Below are 18,300 nucleotides of genomic sequence, written 5' to 3'. Positions count from 1 at the left end.
ACACCTGAAGTAGCTTTTCTTTTTTTAATGTTAGATCCAACATTCTGATTTCAATCTCTCTCTGCTCAAACTCTTTCAGTCTTTGACCTCTCTCTGTCTCTCCTCTCAAGCTCTGTCTCTCTCATCAAGCTCCCTCTTCTCAAGTTCTCTCTCACCGAACCCGCACCCATCTCTCTCTATTGAGTTCTCTCTCTCATTAAGAGTTCTCTCTCTCTCTCTCTCTCTCTCTCATCGATCTCAATTTTGGGTTAGTTTGATTTTCACTAATGCCAGTACTGTTTTAGTCGATAACTTTGTGCATGGGAAGATGAAGCATGAGTAGAGGGAAATGGAAATTCACATAGAAGAGGGGAGGAGAGGAGTCTTCGGGCGAGAGAGGTGATTGGGAGCAGAATCAGTTTATTTTTTATTTGTTAGTGAACCGGAATGCCACATAAGATGTATGGTGTAAAACATTTAAATGGTTGACGAGAAGATTTTCTAATAAAATAATGGTTATTGCCATACTTTGTAACAAATAAATTAATTTTGGACGATATAAAAGAGAGAACACACGGCCAAGAAGAAGAAGACAAAGAGACTTCCGGTTTCATGCACGATAGAATTTATGTTAAAATCCAAGCTACCACTTTAAATATGCTGTGTTCTCTCTTTCATATTTCTTCCACAATATAAATATTAGATTCTGTAATTTCTCAGCTACCAAACGGGTCTTTAAGTTTTCCAAATTTCGAAGTCAAACCCAAATTACGAGAGGGATAACATCCCCTCCACCTCATATTCTCTACTCTTTCTGGTCGCTAAAATGGCTACTAATGCTCACCTTCTAAATCACGTTCAGATCAAAGGTATTTATTCAGCATTCAGTGTTTTTTTTCTTTTTTTGGAAAATTCTGAACTCTTTGCGTTGGTTTCATCTCTCTTATTTTTGGGTTGTGTCCTCAATTTTTGGTAGAAAGGCCGGCACAGTTACACAATGAAGGGAATTCCCAACTTTCTGTAAGTACCTAGATCTTTTTTCCCCTTTGATACTTGCCATAATTTTATGAGAAATCCATGCCGAGATAGAGGTAACAGAGATAAGATTGCTTCATAGTCAACGCAAAGTAAACCTAAGGTTATGAGGATACAAGTATAGTTCTGCGTGTTAGACTCTAATATGATTTCTCCTAACACTGCTCATGAAAACTGAAACATAACTATCGAATGCAGAAAAGGGTATACATTGCCTTCAGTTTTTTCCAGAGAAATGATGAATTATGTTGCTCAGTTTCTCCATAGCCTCTTTTTAAGTTGCGGTGAGTATGCTTTTTCTTTATAGTCAATAGCATGAAAACGGAGTGTTTGAGAGAAAGGAATTCATGCAAAACAAGGAAGAGAAGTAAAGATAGTTGTTTTTCCTGAATTTCGAATATGTAAATAAAATAGCACGTGCTTGAGGAAGAGGGAGAGAGAGGAGAGGGTGGGGGAGGGGGTGGGGACTGATAATCAATCAAGATGAACAAGATATATGAACCAAATTTCTTCTCTATGTAACGCTAAGCCCATAAACTGTAAGTTAAAATATATATCCTATATTCTAATTCTGGATCTTTATGGTTTTTAGCTGAAAGCTTAGAGTCGTAATGTTGGACCTACAGAACTTGTAAAATTTCCAGTAAATTACAAATTTTTATCGCAACCTAATTGTAATTTTCAGTTCCGGACTCTTTTGCTGCAAATTCATTTCCTGCTTTTGCTTGTAAAAATATTGCTCAGTCAGTTTGACATTAGTTTCTATTGCTGCTAAAAGTCAATTATCAAATTCTGAAATGAAGTTACATGAAGAGAGCAACTATCCCTCTGATCCTATTGCAAATAAAAAACACAATAAAGCTTCAAGAAGACTCAAGAGAAACTGTGAGTGGGAAAATTCCTTGTCCTATTCTCTTATCCAACTATTATCCAACTTCCCTTTTATATAGATGTTATTTTTGCCTTTAGATGCTGAACTATTGCAAGTGGTGAAGGCCTTGGTTTGGGGTATCACTCCCTCCAAGATTTAAGGTTCAACACCTCATGGGTGCAAACAATCCTTTGGGGCCACACCCCCTGGTGAAAAGCTAGCGATTTAACCAGTTTCGTTTAGGAAAACTTCCGAGGGTGCGGTGCATGAGACTGGGGTTTACTCTGCAGGGGTGGGTCCGAAGGGCCCTGCCTTGGAGAGGTTCTCCGACATAAAAAAAAAAAATTATACTAGGAGAACACGTTACATAATTAGACAGTGATCTAGGACTTTCTCGATCTACCAGGAAGAATATAATATAAGACAAATTAAACGTTGAAGACTTGCTCATTCTACCAGGAAGTAAGGCAATCACTCTTCAAAGCACATGGCCCTCCAGGATTGAATTCTGGATCTTATCTGTTGATATCTTACTATTGTCAATGCTGCATTACTTCTGAGTCCTAGTGGGTGTGCCACTGATGTGATTAATTCACTTATCCATACAAACACACATATATCTTAGTATATTCTTTTGTCTGTGGGCATATGTTTCAGGATTGCAACATATTATATGTACACTGGCAAAATACTAATTGGGCAAGTTCATATGTCCTCAAAATTCCATGAGCCACATGCAGGTGGCCACTGGCATCATTAATTGTGCAATCTGTTGAATACTTTAAGCCTTAGTCAACTCGAATATAGCAATCTGTTGACATGGTCTTAAGAACTAAATTTTGCAGTTGTCCTCTGAGCATTTCTTAGATAGTGTGCTTTTGCATTAGTATTTTAGGAGGATGTATGAAACAAGTCATCCAGAGACATCACAAGTGATCTCATGTTTAGACATTGTAGTTCTTTGTCCCCTTTTTTAAATGATATTTATATAACTTGTGATGATAAAAGTTGTACAAGAGAGTGAAAAAGTGCCTGGAAAATAAAATCTCTGTGGAACTATTATTAGATCTGATTTGCATCTCCTATTTCTCTTAAATCTTATCTTACAATATCCCAAAGCTCCAATCCATCTGTTAGCACTCCTAAACAACCCAAGTCCAATAAAGTTTGATTACCTTTCACACAACCAAGGAACATAAACCCAAGTCCAAACCTGTCCCCTTTGTTTGATTGTTATACCATACCTCTTCCCTTACACCATTAGAAACTGTATATTCCCTACTATTTTTAATCCTTTTTTCACCAGGATCCTAGCTCATCCGAACTCCTATAAAAGGTTGTGGCCCAGAAACTCCTATATCAGATTTGGTATTGCCACCCTTTGTCCTACACTAATTTTGGTATGAAAGCCCTTTTCCTGCATCACCGTTCCCTAGCAATGAAATAAATGCAATCAGAGATGCTCCAGATTTCCCATTCCTCTTGCGCTTATAACACCATTTCACAAAAAGATTATACAGCTTGAGTGAGCTTGTGTGTTTATAGGCGCATAATCAATTGCAGTGTAATTATGGCTTTTTCATCCTTATTTATGAATTTTAATTAGAATTTCTAAAACTCTTTAATCGCTTTGATTGCTCATGTTGTGAATGTTTTTAGTGCAGTGTTGGTAAAAGAGTGCTTAAGCACAAAAGGAAGTGCTTTTACAAAAGTTTGCTTTAGTGCACTTTTTGAGTGAGCTTAAAGCACAAAAAAGAGTGCTTTTGTTCTTTTGAAAAAGAATATATATAATATCAGTTGAGAACCCAGAAAATGATTTTTTTTTTAGTTCTCAAGTATTGAGTTGATATTGAAGATTATTTACATATCATGGGGCCACATGTTTTCGTATGTGATGTATATGCTTTGAACCGGATATAACAGTCCAAGTTGGCTTTCTAGATGGATTAATATATGATTGCTTATGTTATCATAGAAGGCAATACCTACAATTCGTGAGCTTTTTTGGTCATTGCCTTTATGGTATATTTTAACTCAACCATGTATTTTAGTTTGACTATGGCTATCAAATATCAAGATGCGTATACTTAGGTTCTGTTTGGATGTTGAATTGAGTTGAGATAAATTGAGTTCTTTATGAATAGTAGTGAGTTGAGATGGTGGAGTGAGTTTTGTAGGGCCCACTTAACATGAGTTTAGATGTGGGATGTTAAGATGAGTTTAGATGTATTTATGGGAAGTTGAAAAAGGTTGTGGGTCCCTCGTGTAAAGAGGCGTTAAGTTTGAAAAGGTTGGGGGTCCCTCGTGTAAAGAGGTTTTAAATTGAGATGAGTTTAGTAATTTGAGAGTTAGGTGTTTAGATGTTAGACTTAGTTTAAAATTAGACTAATAGTCCAAGTTCCAAGCGGGCCCTTAGTAAAGCATGAGAGAATTATATAAAATGCTATGTTTGGATTTTATGCAATTAGATGATTACTTGATTGTCATGTTGCATAATACTCCAATAAATTGAGTTAATAAGGTATACATATTTCCATCTTCCTTTATAATACTTCTTATTGTATGTTATGATTTTTTTTGTTATTATACATAATTTTTCAAAAAATGTGCGCTTTGGGCCTATGCTCTAGAAAGCATTTGTGCTTAAGTGCACCTAGTGGTTTCACCAACATTGGGTTAGTGGGGCACAATGAATTGCTGCATGCATATGACATTGATGATATAGTTTGTGCATTGTTAGTAGAGGCTTGAAATATTGTTGCTAATGAGAAAGTCTTATAATAGGAGCTTTTAATTACAACAATCAGTGAGGATCATGAGGAAACATGCTGGGGCTGTGGATTACGCCTTCTTCTGTCATCTAATGCACCTATTTTCAAGTGTGGCTGGTGTGGGGCCATAACAAAGCAGAACCCACGGAAACGTGAAAGCAAGTGCTCTTGGTGGAGACGCTTGCGAGACCGGTGCTTTGTTTGTATCCTTCTTGTGTTTATGCTATTTGTGATATGTAAGTCAATATAACTCTCTTCTCCCTCCTTCTCTCCCTCTCTTTCTCTCTCTCATACATGATTGAGATCATTCACCTGCTTTTGTTTTTGATAGTTCATAACTAGTTCTAGTATCAGTTGCACTCTTGTAAACACCCCCTACTCATAGGGTTAGGATTGCTACGTATTAACTTAGCACCAACAAATACCTCAAACATACTTCCTTTATAATAAGATAACCAAGTGAAACATGGCAAGATTAAGTAACTGGAAATAAACAATGTTTTATTGACCCAACATTATAATGATTCCAAATTAATTCTGTGTTTGGCACTTCTTAGGACTTGACTAAGACAAGGTTTAATCGATTAATTAGGCCCCACTTGCTCATCCTCACCCTCTTTATCTGGGACTTTGAAAACACAAAAACAACAACAAATGAGTCAGATGCTCACTATATAGTACATTACACTATAGAAAAAGGATTTTGAATTAGGATTTCGCTTTGAAAACATTCTTAAACACATTAAACAAAAGTATTAAACAACACATTTTCATATTATTCTATACTACAGATTGAGTTTAGGAACATGGTGAATGAGTTCCCAAATTGCTTGGAAGCGAGAATTTTTACCCTTTATAATGATTCCAAGAGGCTCCAATATTGAGTTGTGACCTTGACTAGTCCTTCTGGAGTATACCTTCAAATGTGCCTCAAGATTTCCTTGGGTAGTTACATCTTAGGTAGACCACATCTTCTAAACCTCCTTTAGTGTGGGCGCATCTTCGCGTAATTTTGTATCAGTACATAACATCATCATATGGCCATCATATAAACATTCATTATATGAATTCATTCATCCTTTCTTTTTACATGTATTTCATGTCATAACGTTTTCATAACATTCATATTAATCATAAAATTAATGTTTTTCATATCAAAACATTGGAATAGTTTTCATAACATAAATATAATCACGATATAGCCCATCGTAACTCTACACTCCTTAAGCAACCTAAGAAAAAGCACCCATTATCATTACTACCACAGTTGTCCCTGCTTTATGCCATTGGGTAGATCTGGTTTTCTAACAAAAATGATAGGAACATGGAGGAAAATTACGGACGTTTCAGGAAAATTACGATATAGTAGCCCATCGTAACTCTACGTTCCGGTAATGAACAGTAACAAACATTCGCCTTAGTCCGTGAAACATCCATAAATTCTGTCCTACAACTGTAGCATGCCTCTTTTTTAAAGCTTCTGTTTAGTTTGAGAAAACAACACTTTTTCATGGATGATCACATGTGGTTGATTTGCTTGTCATGCAAGAAATAATATGGTCTGTTTTTATGCTCTTTCATTTGTCAATGCAACCCTACTCGCCCTCTATTCTTTGTATGGTCATTGAGTCCTGATATATTGCTTTCAAGTTTCGGTCATGGGCCTGAAGACTTGCTGAAACCAGTCTATTGCTCAATCCTTAACCTGAAAAATGATGGCACTTAGCCTAGAAAATTCTAGCCCAAGCTTATTTGGGGTTTGTGTGCCTTTAGGTCCCTACAATGTCATCTCTCAAAGGTTTTCTAATTTGGCATGATGGTCACTATATAGCCTGGATGGCTGGTCTGGTTTTGGGAACCAATTGTGAGTTTTACTGTTTTAGAGCCTACAAAATGTTGCAAGTGTAGTGTATGCAAGCTGTCAACCTACTGCGTATCATGAAAATTTCAGCGACTGCTCAAATTTGAGTCATTGGAAGAATGACTACCATGGCCTTAAATTCTCATCACAGCCCCAAAAAAGAGTCCAAACAGAAATCCCTTTGAGGTCATGGTGCAGCAGATTTTTCTCAATGGCCAGCTCTTACCCTTAACTACATGTATGGATACCACATATAAAATGCGTCACTCATGAATATCTTTCAACATGTATATTTCTTGACATGCAGACTCATGAATACCTAGAGCTTCCAGCTGTGTTCTGAAGAAAAAAGTCATGTGGCAGGACCTTTCCACTTGGTTTTCTTCGCCCAAAGTTGATCTCTTCACTTCCTAGGCTTGGTTTCTATCTGCTGACATGATGAAACAGAAAGGAATATGTTAGGTTCACAAAAGATGGTGAAATTCAAATTTAGGGATAATGCTTGATGATATTTACCTTGGATTGACCCTAGAGTTGTACAAAGAGTTGCATCCTCTAGGAATTTGTTAGGACTTGAAAAAAAGGTGACAGAGGAATGTTAAAAAAAAAAAGCAGAAAACTTAGGGTTATCAGACTGATTTAGTTGCTGGAAGGTAGGCAGCGACTTCCACCCAAAAAATTGATGAAGAAACTCACTTAAATTACCAAATGGAGGCCAACAGATAAGAGTTTTGCTGAGGGAGGAGAAGGGCTGCGATTTTACGAAATTCTTCCTTTTTATAAGAAAACGTTGGGGTTTTCTCAGGCTGCATTAAGTCCGACGAAAATATAGGAAGATTCCTTTGCCTTGGTTTCAATTTAAGCAGATATGGCATAATTCTCATTTTGTTCTTAAATTTAGGTGTACAGTTCACCACATGGTGAAATCAGTTACATGATACCATATTCTGCTTTTCTTTTGCATCTCATCTTTATATATTTTCTTGAAATGCAGGTGGTGGGCTGTGGGCCATATACCCCGTTATCTTTTCTATTAGCTCTTTCTGTGGGATATTCCACTCCATTGTAACAATGATCTTGTCCATAGCTACCATATCTTCGTTCAGCCTTGCGGCATTTCAATGTGCTGGCATGCCTCCAAACATACAGTGGGGTAGCTACCCAGTTGTGCAAAAGGGTGAACTTGAGAACTATACCTTCTGTCACTATTGCTCAAAACCAAAGTCACCTAGGACTCATCATTGCCGTTCGTGTGGAATCTGCATATTGGATATGGATCATCACTGCCCATTTGTAAGTGTTTCTTTCCTTTTCAGCTTATTAATCTCTCTTGTCATACATTAATTGCATGTTATGATAGCCATTTGAATAATTGTTTTGGTAAGTGATAAAACTTCATTAAGGCCCCATTTGGATGGTGAAAGTGTTTCATCTCATCATTACAACTTTCCCAGATTCTCATACAAAATATAATAAACAATTCAACTTTTTCAAATCCAAAAACAAAAATAATATTAAAAAAATAATATTTCTAACAATATTTTATTCAACTTTCAACTTTCATCTCAACTCACTATCCAAACAACACCTAAATTATGCAAAAGGCACATCTAGGTATCCGAGGGGCATACAAGAGAGTCATCTATCTAGAAGTAGAAAAGATACACAAAAAAAAAAAAAAAAAAAAAAAAAAATTTTTTAAAAGTTAGCCCATTAATGTCTATAGAGGCTGTACAAGGGAAGAGAGTACTAAAAAAGCATTTTGAGCTCCTTCAACCTCTGTTCACAATCCTCAAAATTCTTGTCCTTTTTTCCTTCAAAATACACTATACAATGCAAGTAGGAATACCATCTTCCACAATGTCCAAGTGTAAAAAAGGCCCACTATTCTGGGCATGATCCAAACCGAAACAATGTGTGTGAAGAAATTACTCCACAAAGCACTAGCTATCTTGCAAAAGAGTAAAAGATGGTCATTGAACGCGCCGCTCCCCTTGGACATGCAACACCAATCAGTCACAATGTGTCTTTTCCTTAAAATATCCATGATGAGGACTTTCCTAAAGAGGCTGTCCATGCAAAAAACACAGCTCTCAAAAGGGGCCTCATTCTGTCAAAATCTTTTCCATGGAAAGAGATTGTGATCATGGTATGATAAAGTTGCAGAAAGAATGAGTCCTGGACATCATTTTCTTGGAAGGGTCCCAAAGAAGCTTATCTTCACTTCCCTGTCCCAAACTAGTCGAATACAACTGATTAAAGAATGCAGTGAACGCATCTATCTTCCAGTAGTGAAATACAGTTGATTGATGAATGCAGAGAAGTCGTCTATCTCCCAGTCTTGAGCCACTTTGATATAAAGTCTATTCTAGACCAGGGGAGTTCCGATTTTTAGATCGTGTGATAGTTCCTTCGAATAGGGAAGATCCAAAAGCCTATACAAATATAAATTCAGAGAAAGCCTCCATAGTTGGACTTGGAAAGCAGATAATATTGAAATTATTTCTGATACACCACAACACTTGCCACCAACTACTCAAACCAGCCAAATTCTTCTACATAAACCTTCTTTTGTGATACAATTAGGCCCATAAATGCCCCCAAAGAGAAACCATCGCTGACAATCCTAAAGAAACAAGCCACTATATAGTCCCTCACACATTCCAATTTTTCCACCTCACTTGTGTTCCACATGACCAAGATTCCACCGGATGCTAAGTAACTTCAATCGCAAGTGGCATCCCCACAAGATTTGAACACATGACATAGAAACAAATTCCAGCTTAGTCTCCCGTAGAGAGATGATATATGCCTTCCATCTTCGAAGAAGACTTTTTATTCTAAGGTGATTGTCTACGCCGCTCAGACCTCTTACATTCCAAGATTGCAACCTAGCCTTTGTGATAAAGAATCGATCACCATCCTCCCCTTGGTTTTACCACAGCTAGAGCCACCAACTTCGGAGTCATAATTGATAGTCCCCATAATTTTTTTTTTTATTCTCTTTTCTCTTTGACTTTACCCAGAACCTATTCACTATGTGAGGGAGAAAATAAGTCAAAGGGATCTATCTCTCACATTTGCCCACTAGAAAGCATTCGTGGCAAGTAGGGGGCAAATCGATAGTCATAGCCTTAGAATTGTTGGTAATCCTCATTTTCCCCGGGTTTGACCCCCTATATTACCAATCTGACGTTGTCCCAACTCTAGGGAAGCCCAAGCAGTGGTCTAATGGCACAAACAAAGCTCCGTTAATACCAAAATGTGCAATAACCTGACCACTAAGTTTCCCTAGCTCAAAATTACCCATTGGGCATTCCTTCACAGCATGGTGTAAATTGGATTGATGAACTACAGCTGGGAGGTGGCTATCTGATGCTGTTGATTGAGCTTCCCAGGGGGTGTTACTCTTGGATCACTCAAAGGGTGGCCCAACTATAGGTGGCATTTTTTTCACAGCTACTGCCGAGGGCCCACATTCTGATGAGGACAAGCTATGAGGAGATGCATTGAGGGAGTTCCTGGCATTCTTGTTAAGCTGGACATGGAAGAGGCTTTCGGTCAATGTTAATTGGGAGTTTCTTTTGTATTTATTTGGGAGATATGGATTTGGAGAGAAGTGGTGATCGTGGATTAGTTATTGCATTTCGACGGTTAGACTTTCGATTTTGGTGAATAGTTCTGAGATTTGAGGCAAGGAGATCCCTTGTCTCCTTTCCTTTTCGTTCTTGTCATGGATGCTTTGAGTAAAATGATTGAAGCGGCAGTGGATGGGAGTTTCATGTCGGGTTTTTTGGTGGGCGGTGATTCTCTTGCTAGCCTAAAGGTCTCACATCTTTTTGCTGATGATTCAGTAATTTTCAGTGAGCCTAATCAATAGGGCTGGGCTCCAGAATGCCCAACTTCGACCTCAGACTCCGACCAAAGTCAGAGGTCATCAAGTTGAGCTCTGCCTTGTCTTCAAATCGGAGTGGATTCCGACTCTGATTGCTGTTTCCAGAGTTGGCGTCGGAGCCATTAGGGGGGGAGGGGGGAGAGATTATCATCGACTTTGAACTTGTTTTTCTCAACCCAGTGGCTATAGCTCTCGGAGGGGTACAAGAACCACCCATCTCTTTTGCCAACGTAGAATTTGTAGGCTTTGTATAAATATAGAAAACAAGCAAAGAGAACAATAAAGAGGGAGATATGTCTCTGAAACTCCATGAGCGAATTATGGAAATTAAACAACGAAGATGATCCTTCAAAAGTCTAAGAGAAGTATATTTAGATTTATTCACTAGCCAAGCTATCGATTCACGAGGCGTCAAGCCAAGCGATAACCTTCAGAGGGACATAAATATTGCAGGAACCATGTAAAATTGGGTAGGGTATGATGAATCTACTGCCGTTGATTTTTCAAAGAATCAATTGGATTGGTACCTCGAAGCTAACAATCAAAGGGCCCTAGAACAATTTTTTTTTTTAATAAAGCAAACACAATGGTGATTTGAACCCAAAGCACGTAAAAAGCTTTTATCAATAAAGTTGGGGCTAACCTGTAGACACACAGACTGACAAACGGACAGACAAACACGAGAAAAAGAGGTAATAGAAAATACAGAATTTTCTTTCTTTGTTCAGAGAAGCAATAGAAAATGGTAAAGTTTAAGGCAACGGGGAGGGGGAGACAGCGAACAAATAGCAGAGATAAACAACAGAGAATTGCTCCGAAATTTTTGTTTAGTCGGAGTTTGGAGTTCTGAAGTCGGAGCCAATCCAACTCCAACAATATTTTTCAGAGTAACTACGACTCCAAATTTCGATTTTTCCGATTCCCCCGGAATCGGAGTCAGAGCGGGCATCGGCCAGAGTTAGAGCCGGCAGTGGTTTTGCCCAGCCCTACTAATCAAGATCATCTTCAATCTTTGAGAGTCCTCTTTTGATATGTTTTGAAGTTGTTTACGGTCTTAGAGTCAATTTATCTAAGTTAGAAATAGTTCCAGTGGACCCTGCTTCGAACGCTATGGATTTGGCCAACATATTGGGTTGCAAGATCTCATCTCCTCCCTATAAGATATCTTGGCCATCCCTTGGGAGCTTTCTATAAACTTTTGTTGATTTGGGACGGATTGATCGAGAAAACTGAGAGGAGATTGGCTGGATGGAAAAGGATTTATTTGTCTAAAGGGGGAAGAATTACACTGATTAAAAGTATGTTGTCTAATCTTCCAACGTATTTTGTATCCCTCTTTCCTTTGCCCGCTAGAGTGGCTTGTCGAATTGAGAGGATCTTCTGAATTTTTTTGTAGGGCGGTCATGGGGAAGAAAGAAAGTTCCATTTGGTAAGTTGGGATAAATTTTGTTCATCGGTTTCTTGTGGAGGTTTTGGGATTTGCAATTTGAGGCTTTTCAATAAAGCTCTTCTTGGGAAATGACTTTGGAGATATCATTTAGAAAGGGATGCATTATGGTGGAATATTATTGATGCTAAATATGGGAGGGCTTGGGGGAGTTGGAGTTCTAACGAAGTCGAATGTGTGTATGGTGTGGGTTTGGGAAATCTATTCGGAATGGTTGGGCGGATTTCTCAACCATATTTTTTTTAAGCTGGGTGGAGGAGATAGGATTCGATTTTGGCATAATCTTTGGTGTGGGGACTTGGCTCCTAAGAATGTTTTCCCTTCTCTCTTTAGGATTGCAAGGGACCAAGAAGCTACAGTGGCTGATTCTGTCATTTTTTCTAATAATATCCCTCAATGGAATGTGAGATTTATTAGAGATGTTCATGATTGGCAAGTGCCCGTTGTTTCAGATTTTTCCAGTAGGCTGCATGATATGAAGAATGTGCAGGGGCAGGAGGACAGATTGCTGTGGAATCATGCTGTTAACTCAAAGCGCTGACTTGCTATTGTGTCAATCAATTTCCTTGGAAGTGCATTTGGAGATCCGGGTGCCTAGTAAAGTTGCTTTTTTCTGCTGGTTGGTGTCTCTTGGGAAAATCTTGACTATGGATAATTTGGGAAATCATGTTATTATCTGCTTAGATTGGTGCTACTTGTGTAAGAAAGACGGTGAATCCGTTGATCATTTATTTCTGCACTGTGAGGTGACCAAGACCTATTGGGATGGGATTTTCAGTAGGACGGGTATTGCTTGGGGGGTGGTGAATCTATAGGCTTGTTGGAAAGGGTTTATGAGTAGTCATTGCATTGCTGCAATTTGGAAGATGATTCCTTTATGTTTGATGTGGTGCTTATAGTTGGAAAGGAATGAGTGGTGTTTTGATGATAGAGAACATTCATGGGGACAATTCACACAGTTTTTCTGCCTAACTTTATGTCTGTCCCTGAATGTTCTTGTATTGAATGGGGATAATCTTCATGATTTTCTTCTACCTTTTTCTAGCTCCTAGCCTTGTATTTAGGTGTTTCCGTTTGTATACTTCCTGTGTACTTGGGCTATACCTATTTACTTGTCTTAATAAAACTTCTTATTACTTATTAAAAAAAGTGTGGAAGAATTCTAATACCCTTTCTCAGGTCCTCTTCGATAACTTTGCATTCATGGTGGCCTATTTTCAGCTGAAATGATGACCTGCTGGCCTCCACTTTCGTGTTATGCTAAGGCCAAAAACCTAGCTTGACTATTGGACAGACATTGAGCTTTGTCTACTCTGTTAGCCACCCTCAAAAACCTAGTAAGATCTACCAAATCTTCTGTTTGGAGAAGGGTTACCACAACTGAAATGAACTGAATGATGCTCACCTTCCCAGTGACATGAAATCGATCACTCCTCTGTTCCTTTCATTTATATGCACTATTGAGACTCCATCCTTTTGTAGAAACTCAAACAACTTTGATTCTATTGGAAATCAACTCAAGTGACCCATGATCAGCTATCTTGTGAGAACAAAGTTATCTCCCGCAAACCAAAAGAGTAACTAAACTAAGCCCACTTGTGAGAACTGATTATCCGTGAGGAAGAAAGGAAAAAAGAGTTATCTCCTGTGCGAACAGAAAAAATAATATTTTTATAAAAACAATTACCAAAAATACCAATCAATAGGGGGGAGAGAGAGAGAGAGAGAGAGAGAGAGAACTATTGTTCTAGTAGAACTTGCAATCTAGTGATAGTTGATAGCAATTAAGGAAGAGGCTTATTAGTCTATCTCCCCCGCATGAATTACCGAAAATACCCACCAAGAGAAAGGGGAAGAGAGAGAGCTATTGTTCTAGTTGAACTTGAAATCTAGTGATAGAAATACTGAAAACTAGAGACAGATAAATATATATATATATATACACACACACGTAAGTATAAGCAGCCACCCAAAGATAAGGGTTTTTGGAGAAAACAAACCCCCTTAAGCCCTCCCACTGGTTTCTCACAATCGGCCGCGTTTGTTTTCTTAGATGAGATGGGATGAGTTGAGATAAAAGTTGAAAGTTGAATAAAATATTGTTTGAATATATCTTTTTAATATTATTTTTATTTTTGGATTTGAAAAAATTGAATTGTTTATTTTATTTTATATGAGAATTTGAGAAAGTTGTAATGATTAGATGAGATGAGATGAGTTGAAAAGTTTCCTAAAAACAAACGAGGCCTGAACCTCCGATCATTTCTCTCTCCATAGATATAGCCGATCTATTAGCAATCTTATAGAATTTCACCAACTTAAAAGGTATTCTACCACCACACAATGTTTTTAATGTTCTTCAAGTCATTTATCTAGCTCGAATCGTTTGGGCCACATTGTCATCCCAGCTTTGCACACTGGTTTCTCACAACTTCAAATCTCTGATAAATTCTCTCTCCAAATACACCACATCAAGCAAGGAGGAAACAATTTCCAGAAAACTTCAATATGATGGCTACCAATTCATCCTTTTCAAACATCACACCAGGAGATCCAGCACTTTTCGAGGTATGACCCAATCTTCTCCAAATAGGGTACAGATAAAAATTCCACAAGCACTAGTTAACTCAAAATGAAGCAGCAGATAGACTCTCGACCCTTCTAAAGTGGTTGGTTTGCATTAAGAAGGGGAATGAAAAAGGTGAGACAAATGTGGGAAAAGTGATTGTGAGGGAGTGAGAGTGGGAGAACAATAGCAAGCAGCAATGGAATCTGGAGTGGTAATTGGCTAAGCACTCTACACCATCAATTGGTGTTGTTTGCATCCACACTTTATTTCCGGAATTTCCCTTTCTTTAATATATTGGTGAAGAGGGAAGTAGCAGGGAGTGTACAATGAGCTGAGTAGATAGAGTTGGGAGGGGGAAGGGAAGGGAAGGGAGAGAAGGGAAGCATTGAGGTAGCTAAAGTGGGAGTAGAAGAAAAGGATTGTGTGGTGGTGGTGAGGAAGGATGTTTTTCTTTGTTTGTTAGCCTTTTTCCCTTCTTTTGTTCACTTTCTTTCTGGTAGAGAAGTACATGTGATGTGGTACATGGGCCCGTAAAACATGATTTTTATTTGCCCGTTAAAGAGTGATGAAAGGGGTCTATTTGTTAGCACTGGGGTGTCAATAGAAAATTGAAGGATGTCAATAGAAGCGGGTTTAAGCAGGTCTTCGGCATATTTAGCTTAAATAAAAGCTTTCATTGAAGTGTTCCATTCATGAATGGGATACAGCAAAGAATTTCCTTATACCAGACTACTCTTTTTACAGTAGACGCTGTAAATAGTTGGAGACTCCCCATACCAGGGAACAAAGTCTTGAACTTGTACATCCTCTGATGCTTTGCCATCTTTAGAAGAAATCTCTCTTTGCACAATGAATTGGGCGAAACCTTCAATCTGCTTTAAATCTTAAATCATACTGATCACTGGTTGATCAAGGGCTGTGTTCTGAGATGGTTAAGTGACTAATCCATGAGAATGATTATTTCTCCTTGGTATCTGCAAACCTGAGTAAATATTCCAAATCCGCTGTTCAATTGCACCATTTCAGAATTTGCTCCAATGCCAATTGATGCAATCCTTGTATGATCTGAGGAATAAAATAATTTTTAGAAGGCAAAAAAACTATTTATCCACGCACAATCACCTAGAGAGAGGGGTAGAAAATGCCATTAAAGACGGGTTGAAAGCTGCTGTTACAACTTTAGCTAAACCCTCTCTAAACAAGCTTTGCATAAAAAACCATAGAACTAAATTCAGTTTTTAGAATCAAAACACGGCAGGCTACAATTAAAACAAATATTAAAAAAAATTATGTTTTTTTTCTCAAAATATAGATAACTGTTGAAATAATTAAAAGTTGCCTCAATAAGGCTTTGGCTTTCGGTGTTAGAGGGTAAGCTAGGTCTAAGATCTGTTTTTCTTCCTACAAATTCCTTTTCTTTTTGTTTGTTTTGAGAATCTGTTAACAATATGACATATTTTTCTACTTGTGTGTGATGGGCTAAAACTTCTTTGTAAATCTGCCTTATAGTCTGACTATTGTTAATATCTTATCTGTTGCTTTGGATTGTATTGCCCGAAGTATTAAATTAGATTTTACATCTGATATAAAATGAAACTGGATTGTGCGTCTTGAGAATAGGGTTATGGGATTTTGCTGTGAAAATTTGAGCTCACAACAAATTGATCACTGATCCAATTTGAGTACCACTACACCGAATAACTTGTTCTGGAAATACTGCATGTTTGATTCCTTTCATAACTCTATTTTCTTCCCTATGATTTTTATATTTGGATACATGAATGAGGAATTTTATTATTAGTTGTGTGGCAAATTAAAAACTCGGAGGATCCAATCTATTCTATAGCTGGCTAACCATTATAATTGTCTTGCAGATTGGGAACTGTGTTGGCGCTGCAAATCACCGGTATTTCATTCTCTTCCTCATTTCAGCTGTCACTAGTACAATCTATGTGTCAATCATGTCTGCATATGCAGGGCTGCGCATATGGCCTTCATTAACATATAGTTTGGGCCATTTCAGTGGGTTTAACATGGATTTGGCCTTGAGAGCTATGATGGAAATTTTTTCTGCTTTTCTAAGGTCTACAGTGCTACTATCCGCAAGAGGGCTTGTTCTTGTATATCTTTTTGTTTGTAGTGTTTCAGTGCAGATAGGGTTGAGCGTTCTTCTGTGGCAGCAGCTTTGTTTTATATATGAAGGGAAAACATATTTAAGTCACCTGAGTACACGGGGAAATGAAGAAATTATTGGGAGAAAAGATTGCCAAAATCTATTTCGTTTTTTTGAATGCCCATATTCTATATCAAGATATTTGCCAAATTTTGTGAGATCCCGGAAGAGACACGAGCCGAAAGGGAGCTAGCCGTATATGTATTTATGGTGATCTGCTTCTTGCAGTGACTGCTTTTGTTTGTATAATTGAGTTTTTTGGGCATGTGAATTCACCCGTGAAACGAACTGCAGCCACAACCCACTTGTTTGGATGAAGACATTTGTAGCCATCTTTCCATGAGGTTAGTCATTCATGTAATGCTAGCAAACTGTTTGTACGTCGGAGTCCGCCCCTGTTGTTGTTCATTACACAGCTACATAAATGTTTGTCGATTGAATTATAACAAGGATAAATGCATTCAGAAGAGGAAACATACATCTATGTGATAGTTTATGAGAGAAAAAAGAAAGATTTATCATGTTCAGCCTCCTCTATCCCAAAGCATCAATCAAACCCAATCCAGGATGCAATAAAACAGCAGAGATAAATAGCTGCCATCACAGTTATGAAAACAAGAAGGAATGCTAATTTATTTTTCATGGAGAATAGAAGTATTCCATCTGTGTTAAAAAGACTGTGTACTCTATATATTAGCATGTTATAACTGTTTATGTTGGTATCATGGTGTATTTACATATAGGACTCTAGAATTATGCTTGAAGCCTCTGAGTAAGATATATTTCCTAAAACTAGTTCTAAACAAAAGTCTCTAAAAAGCTATTGTTCACTTACTGTTCATCCGAAACAAGTTTGTCTCGGGCGGTTTTTTTTTAATGGACTGTTTCTAATGCTTCTATCTGTTGTATATGTTTGTTTAAAGCTGTTTTAATTGTTAAAAGGTGACAATTCTTAGATGTTAAAATTAAGGGTTGAGTGCAGAACTAGTACTTTGGTTTTTACCTTTTTGCAATTTGTGGCTTCAGTTTTCAACTTTTGCAAAATTGATACTTGAATTTGAATTTGAGAAACTTGCAATTAGATACCTATGTAGAAAATTAACGGCAAGATTAGCATTGATGCCATGTGTCAACATTCGATTGGCTGACGTGGATATTGATGTCATGTGTCAGCTAATCATAGATTGCACGTGGCCTTTCGTTAGTTTTCTAATGGAAGATTGGAGGTAACTAATTAATTGTGAGTTTTTTAAAGTTTAGTTATCAATTTTTAAATTAAAAAATGAGATCTCAAATTGTAAAAAGGCAAAAATTCATATACTAATTTTACAATTAACCCTAAAATTAACATTTGATAAAGGTCACCTTTCTCATGTTATTTTTGAAAAAAAAAAATTCCACAAATATTTTTAATGAATATTTCATCTTTTATGACATCTATTATTACCTATGATTTTTGAAGTGCCCTTTTTGGAATTTGTTGAGCTACCCAAACATTTTCTAATTACTTAAATTTTTATAATTTTGTTACAATCTCTTTAATTTTACTATTTGCTTAATTATAACATGTATGAATTGTTGTAACCATTCACTTGGCCCATGTTTGCACTTTCCACTTAATATTCTTTTTACTCCTACAACTGTCTTGGATTTTACTTACAAGTAATGATACATATATAATCCTTTACACGACTATATT

At 37.4% G+C, this 18,300-nt stretch overlaps 1 protein-coding gene across 1 annotated transcript; it reads left to right on the top strand.

Moving 5' to 3' along the window:
• Window positions 1-584: 584 nt before the first annotated feature.
• Window positions 585-17,075, top strand: LOC108985611 (protein S-acyltransferase 11). Its single transcript, XM_018957969.2, has 5 exons — window positions 585-848; window positions 956-999; window positions 4,670-4,892; window positions 7,512-7,810; window positions 16,303-17,075. The coding sequence occupies exons 1-5, from the start codon at window positions 806-808 to the stop codon at window positions 16,792-16,794; spliced, it is 1,101 nt and encodes a 366-aa protein (XP_018813514.1). The 5' UTR covers window positions 585-805; the 3' UTR covers window positions 16,795-17,075.
• Window positions 17,076-18,300: the final 1,225 nt, after the last annotated feature.

This window comes from Juglans regia, chromosome 3, assembly GCF_001411555.2.
Source record: "Juglans regia cultivar Chandler chromosome 3, Walnut 2.0, whole genome shotgun sequence".
Classification (NCBI taxonomy): domain Eukaryota; kingdom Viridiplantae; phylum Streptophyta; class Magnoliopsida; order Fagales; family Juglandaceae; genus Juglans; species Juglans regia.
Note: the sequence above shows the minus strand (reverse complement) of the source record. Positions and strands in the feature narration are given on the sequence as shown.